The 12,309-nt window shown below is 29.8% G+C and overlaps 1 protein-coding gene across 1 annotated transcript in view; it reads left to right on the forward strand.

Moving 5' to 3' along the window:
- Window positions 1-10,817, forward strand: part of LOC111704229 (uncharacterized protein CG43867) — a 36,166-nt gene extending 25,349 nt beyond the window's left edge. The window contains exons 25-35 of the mRNA XM_023476382.1: window positions 1,591-1,688; window positions 1,751-1,814; window positions 4,025-4,102; window positions 4,505-4,611; window positions 5,396-5,498; window positions 5,819-5,873; window positions 6,532-6,695; window positions 7,635-7,714; window positions 9,801-9,857; window positions 10,029-10,069; window positions 10,581-10,817. Coding sequence (XP_023332150.1) covers window positions 1,591-1,688; window positions 1,751-1,814; window positions 4,025-4,102; window positions 4,505-4,611; window positions 5,396-5,498; window positions 5,819-5,873; window positions 6,532-6,695; window positions 7,635-7,714; window positions 9,801-9,857; window positions 10,029-10,069; window positions 10,581-10,624 — 891 coding nt within the window. The 3' untranslated portion in view covers window positions 10,625-10,817. The remainder of the gene's footprint in view (window positions 1-1,590; window positions 1,689-1,750; window positions 1,815-4,024; window positions 4,103-4,504; window positions 4,612-5,395; window positions 5,499-5,818; window positions 5,874-6,531; window positions 6,696-7,634; window positions 7,715-9,800; window positions 9,858-10,028; window positions 10,070-10,580) is intronic.
- The last annotated feature ends 1,492 nt before the right edge of the window (window positions 10,818-12,309 follow it).

Here is a 12,309-nt window from a genome sequence, read left to right on the forward strand (position 1 = left end):
TTTCTCCGACTTTTGTTAAGTAAACAAGACTATGTTTCTGTTGAGAGAAAACGACAAGACCGGCAACCTTGATCAGTCAAAGCTAAGGTTAAAATGGTCCTGCTGTAAATCAGACATTTCTCTTCAAATGGCAGGTCATTTAAACTTACGTCTATAGTCTATATAAGGGACTGTTCACCCTACACTTAGGTTTAATCTTTTTTCAAATGAGTTTTTCTAATTAATATCTTTCACTGGGTTGATTTGTGTTTCTTATATTTCTACTAAGCATGATAAATCATAATTAAATGATAATTTTTTAGAAATGTAAAATTTACTACAGGTATTGCATTTATAACTGTTTATACATAATAATGTTTTTGAGGCACGATGAACTTTAAATTGAAAGCTCATAGCTGTTGTTCTTACATGTAGATTCAAGATTGTAGTAAGCAAATCATGTAGATTGTAGATATTTCTTAAACCAAAAAATGAAATATTTGTCTAATACAAAATAGAAATACGATTGTTTCATTTGTTCTTAAAAAAGAAAATTATGATGCTAAAAATAATGTTTGATCACCAATCTGTTTTTATGCATTTTTTTCTTTTTCTAATTCTTCATATTAAAGATTTTCTCTGCACAATAATGTTTTGTATTTCCATTTCTTTTCTTTGGTTTAAATTTTTATTTAGTAAATGTTTAAATTCTACTTAAAAGGGTTGTGTTCAAAATATTATTCTAGGATGGAATTTAACNACGACCGTATTGCTTGACTAGAAATTCCACCAATGGCAGTGCAGTAAAGTGGTCACAGGCGGAGACACGTGACCAGTATACTGCTCTGCCATTGGTGATAGTTCTGGTCACGTGATTTAAGTTTAACATTTTCTAAATTTTACATATATGAACTTTCGTATAATTTTAACACATTTTTATATCAATTTCTCGGGATAGGAACATCAGATATAGCTTTCATGGTCGCGATCAAGAGCTAAAGTGATTAGCTTTCAGCCTATAAATATATTTAAATATTGACATAATATTTTCAGTTAGTAATCGTATAAATATATTTAAATATTGACATAATATTTTCAGTTAGAAATCATATAAATATATTTAAATATTGACATAATATTTTCAGTTAGAAATCATGAAAATATATTTAAATATTGACATAATATTTTCGTCGTATATTTCAATACAATGAAGACCACTTTCGATTTCAATTTTTGAGTTCCACTGAGGTTTCAAACAGCATGGATACATGGAAGCAAATAGAAATAGTCAATTACAAGTTTCTCTTTGTTTACTTGTAAACTTGTAATTTGAAAGAAATCAATTGAAAAGTCGTCTTCATTGTACTGATATAAACGCCGACCCCTGTGAACATTCCCTTTCAATAAAACTTTTTGAAAAAGGTTGAAATTATTTAATGAAATATAATGATGGATATTAATAAAACCATAGATTATTAGCAATACAGGGAGACAGTAGATGGTGTTTTTTATAGGGGTATTTTTGTTCTTAATTACCCCCTAAATCTTAAAAAGACGACATCTAGTGTTCTATCTGTAATTGTTAATTAATTTCTAAATAAACTATGTCAGGTGTGCGATGTGCTAAGTGGATGGGAAACTGCTCTCAGGGAACGTGGCTCGGGAAAATTTCAGAATAAAAGGGCGATTAAATTCACGTTTAAAAACAGGTATATTTTTGAAAAAAATGTTTTTGTTTTTTTAAATCCAAGTTTTCAAATGGTGTGTCTAGATTATACTGGAAGAAGGGAGTGCTGAATGAGACAGAAAAAGAGAAACTTCTTTACTGTTATCAGGTAGATAAATATTATATTCTTTATTGTTATCAGGTAGATAAATATTATATTCTTTATTGTTATCAGGTAGATAAATATTATATTCTTTTATTGTTATCAAGTAGATAAATATTATATTCTTTACTGTTATCAGGTAGATAAATATTATATTCTTTATTGTTATCAGGTAGATAAATATTATATTCTTGAATCATAAATGAAAAACATTTTGAAAAGTTTTAATTAAAACGATGAATATAATTAAAAGTTTATAATAAATAAAGAAAAACTGAATTTATTGTCAACAAAATACAATTTGATTTATAGTTTTTCATATTTTAAAATGTTATTAATTTCTTGATTTTAATTTTTTACTACTGCAAATTTTGATCAGAAAGAGTTAATATTTTGATATCGTTTGATTTAAATTTAATTTTACTATTAAGTGAATTAAATTGTATTTTGAAAAATTCTTCAGTATTCAATGCTTTTCTCTTTGATCTTACCAGATATTAGATAAAAATATTTTGATTTATAGTTTTTCATATTTTAAAATGTTATTAATTTCATGATTTTAATTTTTTACTACTGCAAATTTTGATCAGAAAGGGTGAATATTTTGATATCATTTGATTTAAATTTAATTTTACTAGTGAATTAAATTGTATTTTGAAAAATTCTTCAGTATTCAATGCTTTTCTCTTTGATCTTACCAGATATTAGATAAAAATATTTTTACTATTTATCTAATGCTAAAATTCTAAATCGGTAAATATGGTTCAGTTGGCAAAACATCTACTAAAAATAGTTTTAAAGGGACTGTACGCGTAATTTTAACTGATCCTTCATTTAAAGAGTGGCATATTCACAACGGTCATTTTAGTCTTCTCTATATAAATTTGGCTTGTCTGTCTGTTTGTTTGTATCCAATAACCATCAAAACGGCTGAACCGATTGGGCCCAAATTTGTTTGTGGGATCTCACGTGACCCCAGGGAAGGTTTATGAAAGATCAAAATTCTAAAAATTCGTGTTAAAAAGTTTTATTTGTTTTTGTAAAAAATTTTAAAATCTTGAAAATACGCAAATTTTTTTCATAAAATCCGCGAAATTTTTTTCCTCTGTTTTTTAACGTTATAATGAGAACATGTTCACAGCTGAAATAAAAGATGTGCCCTAAAAGCCTATTTTATGTAATTAACAATAAAGATGAGATCTTTTTTTTATTAAATTAAATTAAATTCTCAAAAATTCCTTTATTTACTCCGCAGCATAAATTAGCAAGCTACTTTAATAAAGAAACTATAATTGATGCTAGAATATTTATTATTATTGTTATTTGCAGCTAGAAAAATAAGGCCATGTCTCATTCATCTTTGAACAAGCAAACGTTCAAAGAATACCGTTGCATGCTCCTATAGTTTAATAAATGTAAAAAATAAATTAAATCTTTATTATTATTTATTATTATAAATATCAACGGTGTTTCGCCTTCAGGTTGCATAGATATATAGGGATAAGAAAACTAGAATTTTTGGGGAGTTATTACTGAAAATGAAAATTTACAGTCTTCTAAAAATGTTTTTTTTTCTTTTTGTTGCAATTTTCGTCAAATATCAATAAAACCTCGATAAGTATTATCAGGAACTTTTTTAAAGAAATTGAGTCTTTTCAATAAACTCACATTTTCTAATCCTTATATCTTTACAACCTAGTGGCGTAAACCTTCAATATTTCAAACTTAGATTATTTGATGTAACAGAATGGAAAGTTTGAAATATCTTAGGTCTACAACATCTGGATGCAAAAATATAAAGAATATAAAATTAAAGTGTGTGGCAAAGTCTCAATTCCTTTAAATGGTATTGTAAATTGTCTAAGAATATAGAAATTTATAACGGCTTTGAGAGATATGTTTCTGGAAATATCACGTTTATAGAAATAAATAAAAATAAAACATTAGTAACGACATTTCACAATCAGAAGGAGAGTATGACATTAAAAGTTGACTTATTTAAATTAATAAGACCGTCATCTTTTAAACAAAATAATTTTAGTTGTCTGATATCTTTTGGGTTGCAAAATTATTTCTCAAAATCCGCCAAATTTAACATAATGTGTGTACACTGTACACTATACACTGTACACTATACACTGTACACTGGATACTGTACAATATACGCTGTACACTGGATACTGTACACTATACACTGTACACTGGATACTGTACAGGTTTCAGAGCAGATTGTTTCTGGAAAATTTCCTGTTAACCAAGAACTGGCATTTGAGCTTGCTGCACTTATGGCACAGGTGGGATTTAAATATTTGTTAAACAACAAAACTACCCTTTTTTATTGTACAGTGGTGGTCATACCCTGCAGGTAGCTTCAATTGAGGATTCAAGCGCTTAATATAATACAATCGAAAAGTGTTACCTGAGATTAAATTGGTATTATATATTCAAAGAGAAAATGAGGAAAATTTCTAAAATTTGCTTGTAAAAGAAAATATTAAATATTCATGAACTGGATCCTTTGTTTTACAGACCGGATCCAGAATCCGAATCCGCATCAAAACGGACTGGACTTATTTATCGGACAATATTGGTTCCTTATTTATCGGACAATATTGGTTCCTTATTTATTTGGTTCCTTATTTATTGGACAATATTGGTTCCTTTTCTGTAAAAATTATATATTTTTTATTCTTTAGATTGAATTTGGGGATGTAGACAAGCAGCATGTTGGTGAAGTACTTAACCGGTTTTATCCAGCTAGATACAATACTGATAAACAACAGCACCAGACTCTTATCAATAGGTTAGTACAAGAACTAGTTATATCCAGCTAGATACAGTACTGATAAACAACAGCACCAGACTCTTATCAATAGGTTAGTACAAGAACTAGTTATATCCAGCTAATTACAGTACAGATATAAACAACAGCACCAGCCTCTTATCAATAGGTTAGTACAAGAACTCCAGCTAGATACAGTACAGATATAAACAACAGCACCAGACTCTTATCAATAGGTTAGTACAAGAACTAGTTATATCCAGCTAGATACAGTACAGATATAAACAACAGTACCAGACTCTTATCAATAGGTTAGTACAAGAACTAGTTATATCCAGCTAGATACAGTACAGATAAACAACAGTACCAGACTCTTATCAATAGGTTAGTACAAGAACTAGTTATNCCCCCCCTCACTCACAAACACTGCATTATTATTATATATACTCCTAGAAAACTTGGACCAGCAAATATTGTAAAATTACGAATATTTGAGAATTTGAGACACATCAGCGAATTTGGTCCCATCCTGAATTAGATTTTCAGAAAAATGAATTTCAAAATGAATCATGAAAACCTGAGAAAGAACAGAGTTAGAACTAGAAGTGCATATTTCTATTTCTTACCATACATTACATACATTTTACAGAGATCAAGATTTTTTATTCATTTCTCTAGATTTCAGTTTTCTAAAAAGTTCAAAGTTCAAAAAGTTCAAAAATCTTCCATAACTGATTTGTCACGTTGAATTTAAACCACTCCAAAAGTTTAATTTTACAAAATGTATTAATGCACATTTTTCAAGATGGAGTCAGCTGAGCGGTAAAACCGGTTCTGATTGTGTGCGCATCCTGCTAACCTGCACCAGGAAATGGCAGTTTTTTGGCGCCAATCTGTTTCAAGTTCAGGTAGGATCTCTTTAAATTTTTTCACTCTGTGAGGGATTGAAGACGTAATTTCAAGTAATTTTCTTCTTTTCAATAGTGGCGTCTCCGGCACACAATTGTGCTCTTTAAACTTTTATCCGAGTAACAATGAGGAAGATATCGTTGAGTTTCTTTCTTATTAAAACGTGTAGAATTCTGACCATTTCTTACATTAATCCTGTGGCATAAATGCATGCACAAGTCACTTTAAAACTTTTAAATTCCTGTTTCCTAAAGTATGTAAATAAAATTGGTAAAGATTAAATCAACCCGATTTTTTTGTCAGTTTTGAAAATATTCAGGAAGTTCCGGAGGGGAACCTACAATGGTTAGCAGTAACTGATGACGGAATAGCAGGTTATTAAATGTTTGTTTTCTGTTATACAGTGTGTCCCAATAAATATAATGAATAAGACTAAGAGTAGATCTCTGATCTGATGGCTATACAATAACGACCTGTGTTAAAAAAACATACTTGCATGACTTGAAAATGAAAGAGATTTGTTTAGATAATTTTGGTTTCATTTGAAATATCGAAATCTAAGCGATATTTGTCAATATAAACTCCAATGATTTTGAAGAAGCTATGACCCCCATTTTGGAAATGACGGAATTATGGACTCACTTTTTTCCTTAAAAGGAATGTAATGTAAAGCGTAATCTCAAGTGACCCTATCCATGCATAGATGGCAATACCCGATTCACAAAGGTACCCTTGAAACTTGTATCTGATCAATAACATAGAATTATAATCGTTTTTTAGGTTTAAAAGTATTAAATTCAGATAATCACAATTCATATTCTACCTTTTCTAGAGAACCCACTGTCGAAAATAATATGTTCTCAACATTTAAAAATTTGACATCTAATTCATAAATCATACTTGATCAGACAAAACTTTAAAGGGTGAACGCGACGGTGTGAAACGGACATTGCCATCTTTTCAAGAAGAATCGCTTAAAATTGCGTCTATAGTCCCCTTAATGAAAATTTGTTATCAACCTAATGTTTAAAGTTCTGGACCCTGGTAGCCTGCAGGTTGTGTCTCGGTATCCATATTCTACAGTTGTTTCCTTCGGAGGCTGTGGAGACAATTTCATGCTTGTTGTCCTCGTCTCTTCAACACTCAACAATACAAATAAAACTAATAAACTTATATTTTCAACAACTAAAGTTAAGGTAAAGAATCTGATTGTTTACTGCTAGTGCTAATAAAAGAAATTTTAACATTTAGTTTGTAAGTTAGAACACTTTGATAGAAATAACTAGTATGTTAGGGTTATCTAAATTTTAAGAGGTAATCGAACAACTAAGCCAGAATAAGCTTTCCCAAGCGTCGTCTTTTCTACATAAATTATAATCGGATGACGCTATATAGAGCGATCAAACTTCTTTACTTTTTCAAATACATGATTGAACAGTGAACAGTGAACACATATTATGGACAATTTAACAAATTTAGTAAAGTTAGAGGACCAAGTTTTTTTTATGAGCTGGCTTTGAAACGTTGAACTAAGGACATGTATAACACTGCCCTATCTCAACTGTAAGGGCGAAATCATAGGGGGGGGGGGGGGATTCAGTCTAAAGTCCGTTAAAAATAATAATCAGAATTGCATGTAATGTAAAAAAGGTTAGCATTTGAAAATTCTTTCTGAAAACTAATTAAGATGAAGTTTGTAAAGAAAAAAAAAATAAAGAAAAGATGAGGTTAGTTGAAACTTTATAAATCCATTAAGCACCTTTTAACAAATTAGGGTTTTCCCGGATTTTTCTGTCTAAACTGTCGCATTTTTAAGAATTATTAACTTAGACTTTTTTTCATGCAACATTTCATGCAACATTTTCCATGCAACATTATCGTTTTTTTGCGTCACAAACCTTCCTGTGGTCTAAGTTGTAACGTTTTTTCTGATCAGTTCATTTGACGTTTTTTTTTACAGACAGACAGTCAAACAAGCCATTCAATAAAAGACACCTTTCATTCCGCGTTTCATAATTTCTGGACAACCATGTGAAATAAATCAACGAGAAATGACAAATGTTGTCCTAAACTTGCAAAAAAAAATGTTAAATCAATCTTGAAAATACATTCTAGTGTATATTTCTTATTTAAAGATTCTTGAGTTGACTGTTGTGATCGCGGATTACATGAACGCCCTTGGTCAGATAATTCCAATATCTAGACCCAAATCCAGGTATAGTTAACCCTGTAATGTAGGTTCTGGGTCTTGTTATAAATTTGGTTTTTGGTTGCTCATATTCATCTACAGGCCCTCTGCAAATAAAAGAAAATAACAAAATCAGATTTAGCAAATTTTTTTTTTAGTTTTGAAAAAGTTTATTTGGGTTTTGTTGTGGTTAAAGGGGCTGTAGCCATACATGACTTCATGTCCGATAACGGAGTCCTTTAAAGGGACAGACCGGCTATGTAAGGTAGTTGAACTGAGTATGCAGTGTTGTGGAAAACTTCTTTTGAATTCATTTTTGAGACATATTAAACTTTTTAAAGATCTGTAAATCCTGAGTTTGAATTCGACGTTTAAAACTCCTACTTTGGGGGGTGGATACGTTTTCAGAATTAGTTTTTTTATTATTATTAAGTAACTTCGACATAAAATGTAAAAAAGTTCTACAATAAGGTACATATGTCATGTATAGGAACATGTTGAGAAAATAAAAATTAATCTTATCAACGAAAATAAGTAATCTTGTTCAATTATTAGTTTCTATTTTCTCATCATTCACACAGATTTTCTGCGGATTTTCTAGAATTATTATTTAAAAGATGACATTTGAAGAATTTGAAGAAATCTACGAATAAGTTCAAAGAAAATAAGAAATTCAATATAATAATAAAAACGAAATAATAGATTTTAGCCTTGATTTATTGACAAATTTATTTTGAGAAATATGTTCCTAACCATCTAATTAGATTACTGTATAATTTTTACTTTATTTTTCGTTGTCGTTATTAATTAATTAAAAAATAATTATTCTGAAAACGTATCCACCCCCAAACTAGGAGTTTTGAACGTCAAACAACACTGCATACTCAGTTCAACTACCTTACATAGCCGGTCACTCCCTTTAAATCTATTTCATCCTCATTTATTCTCATTCATTCTTACATTGCTATGCAGATTATCTCCAGACTTTCTTAATTGAGTTGGCACTACAAGATGAGAAATGTACTTTTAGTCTTTCACACAACTATGCATAAAAAAGATTAATTGTTCAAATTCATAAAAACAACCTTGTATATCCAAAAGAGAGTTCCAGAAAAATGAATATTATTTTTCATTTAATTAAGATTAAAGGGAAAGTACAGTTATCATTAAATGTTTACTTAGATAAAGGCTCTGGAAAATAATTGAAGAAAATACTGTAAAGTTAGAGCTCGCATTCAGGCATTATCTGAATTCAAATTAAACTTAAACTTTTTTTAAAAATTATAAACGTCTTGGTTCAAAAAAACTCAAAAAAGCGTCGACCCCCTACTTTTTTAATCTAGCCGGGTTATAATAATAAACAGACATAATTTAACACATGATAGAAAATAATTATTTATTACATTGTGATTGTGTAAAAGAGGACCGGAGAAAATTCGATTGTTCGAATACTGTAAAAATTGGAGTACAAAAATGTATGATTTACTTAGTCCTCCAATCGAATGCTACTCATTCCTTATGAATCTTCTGATTCGAGCTTGCCTCTCTATATAATAATGGAGGGTCAGTCTCTGTAGGGATAGATTTAACACATTTGGAATTTGGTTGGGTTTGGTTTGGTATTGAATCAGTCTGAATCAGCTTTAAAGAGTAGTTGCACGTTTTTGTTCTGTTCAGGTTAGAATTGGTTAGTTTTGGATTCAGATAAGGTTAGGATTAAGTTGTATTACAGGTTTTAAGTGAGATTTTGGTTCGGTTTAGGATGAGTTCGGTTTAGGATGGGTTCAGTTTAGGATGGGTTTGGTTTAAGATGAGTTCGGTTTAGGATGGTTTCTGTTTAGGATGGGTTCAGTTTAGGATGGGTTCAGTGTAGGATGGGTTCAGTTTAGGGTGGGTTCGGTTTAGGATCGGTTCGGTTTAGGATGGGTTCAGTTTAGGATGGGGTCAGTTTAGGATGGGTTCGGTTTAGGATGAGTTCGGTTTAAAATGGGTTCGAATTTAGAAAGTTTTGGTTTGGCTTTGGTTTTGATAAGATTTATGTCAGATAACTAGGAAATATATAATTCTGATATTTAGAAATTTAGATATATTTTTGAAATAAAATAATTTTTAGATCTGTTTCTCAAAGTCGACCTTCAGCGCCATCTACACCTAAACTACAAAGAGACAGGTTTCTTTATTTGAAATTCAAGATTTAAAATAATTGAATGTTTAACCCAACTCCTACACTCCTCCCTAGACTTTATAATCGGTCTATTGACCTTAATCCCTTATTATTAATAAGAATTATAAAATGGTAAAATAATGTTTAGATTTTTCTATAAAATGTTTTTATTTGTAGATGCCTTGAAAGAAACAGTAGTTCAGTTGACACTATTAAAGGTGATAACAAAAAGGATGATGATCACAACAATGATGCTAATGATGTTTTGATGCTATATTAATGATAATGATGATAATGCTGATAGTAATTATGATGATGATAATGATGATAATGATCATGATGATAATGATGATAATGATGATAGTAATTATAATGATGATAATAATGATAATGATTATGATGATAATTATGATTATGATGTTAATGATGTCAATGATGATAATGATGATAATGATGATAATGATGATAATGATGATAATGATGATAATGATGATAATGATGATAATGATGATAATGATGATAATGATGATAACGATGATGATAATGATGATTATGATGATTATGATGATAATGATGATAATGATGATAATGATGATAATGATGAAAATGATGAAAATGATGATAATGATGATAATGATGATAAATATAATGATGCTTTTGATAATAAATACAAAGAACTAATAATAAAAATTAATTAACTAAATAAAACTAATAAATATTACTGTTAAGGGAAAAGAAGTAAGTCTGCGGGAAGAAGAGAATATAAATCTTGAAGAAAATTATTGTTAAATATTTTCTATTTAAAACGTTTAAATATTTTGCTTTGTTTGGTCAATTTTTTACTTTTGTTGTAAAGGAATTGACAATGTAAAAATTCAACTTTTGATCTGATTAATAACAAATATTGACAGTGATTGGAGACTGAATAATAACGAAACACACCAAATAAAATTTATTTTCATTTTAGATTTAAACTTTATCTTTAAAACACAAAGGTTAAAAATGTTTTTCTTTCATAAATAGTTTTTTAAATCCACGGCACACAGGCTGCATAAAGTATAAAGTTAACGAATTATCCCGTAAGTTCTGAGAACGGGGGGTGCTTCTAAGTGGTCCCAGGTAACTCCCTAGCTATCTCACCAAAACCAGAAAACTTGTCTTCTCAAGAAATATTGTTTAATTGATTGAAGTCATATTTTTCTCAAAAATTTACCTTATCTGCAGTTCCAAGCAAGCTTTAGAAATAAAAAAAATATTTTTTGAAATCTTAAATCGGAGTAAAGAAATTCATATCCATACCTCTTAGATGTAACATGAGTATTGATTACTGAAAGCGTTAAAATGGCGCAAAGTATTTCAATAAAGTTTAGAAATTTAGCCGATTTTGAGACACAGTTCTGGTAGCTCCAACATGCTTAAGCAAGAAAAGTTTTTCTGAAATAACAATTTTGATTCTAACTAAGCTGGTTCGTAATTCTTATACAGTGAAACCCTTAATAACGAATACATCGGAAGAATTTATCAAATGTCGTCTTGACAATTTTTCAATAAGTTTTATACTATATTTCGTAAATTTCAGTATTTGCGAAAATAAATAAATAGCCATGGAATATGCGGGAACAGTTTTAAAGAGTTGCATATAATCATTTAATTAAAAAACTAAATATTTGCAACATTCCATTATCAGAAAGTGAAGAATATGACATTTGATGAATTCTTTCCCTGTATTCGTTATTAAGGGTTTCACTATATGTAAAATGCAAGTTGGTTGGTTTATTAGGCCGCAAAATTATATTTCCGCTTTTATGAAGAAAAAAAACTTCTCGTTCTTTTTATTATTTAAAAAAACTAATGAGTAAATCTTTAAGTACGAAATCTTTTTAATTAATTGTTAATTTGCTTGTTAAATAATTATTCTAAAGTTTTTTTTTTTAAAGTTTAATTTTGACTTCTTAGTTAAGATTAATCAAAAGTTCCACCTTCATCATACAAATGGACTAAAAACATCAATCCGAGCATGATATTAACACATAAGGAGTTTGTCTTTCCGGAGTTTGTCTTTCACGGAGTTTGTCTTTCCGGAGTTTGTCTTTCAGGAGTTTGTCTTTCAGGAGTTTGTCACGGCACCGTTGGAGACCAGACTTACGTTTTAAAACTTGCTAAATATCGTAAAGAAATCTATGAGCTCCTATAACGCCTCCAGTATTAATGTATCAATCAGAAGTTATTAGAACGGTTGTTTCGAGACTGATTTGAGAATTCTAAACAAATTTCTTATTTTCTATAGCATGCTTGGAACTGGAATATGATTTCAATCAATTAATCATTGCTTGATAAGACAAGTTTTCTGATTTTAGTGAGATAGCTAGGGAGTTACCTAGGACCATTTAGAAGCACCCCCCCAGGGGCGGATATAAGGATTCTGTAGGGGGGGGTAAAAATTTTGAATTTGGCGCGC

This window comes from Eurytemora carolleeae, unplaced genomic scaffold (genome assembly GCF_000591075.1).
Source record: "Eurytemora carolleeae unplaced genomic scaffold, Eaff_2.0 scaffold194, whole genome shotgun sequence".
In the NCBI taxonomy this organism is placed as follows: domain Eukaryota; kingdom Metazoa; phylum Arthropoda; class Copepoda; order Calanoida; family Temoridae; genus Eurytemora; species Eurytemora carolleeae.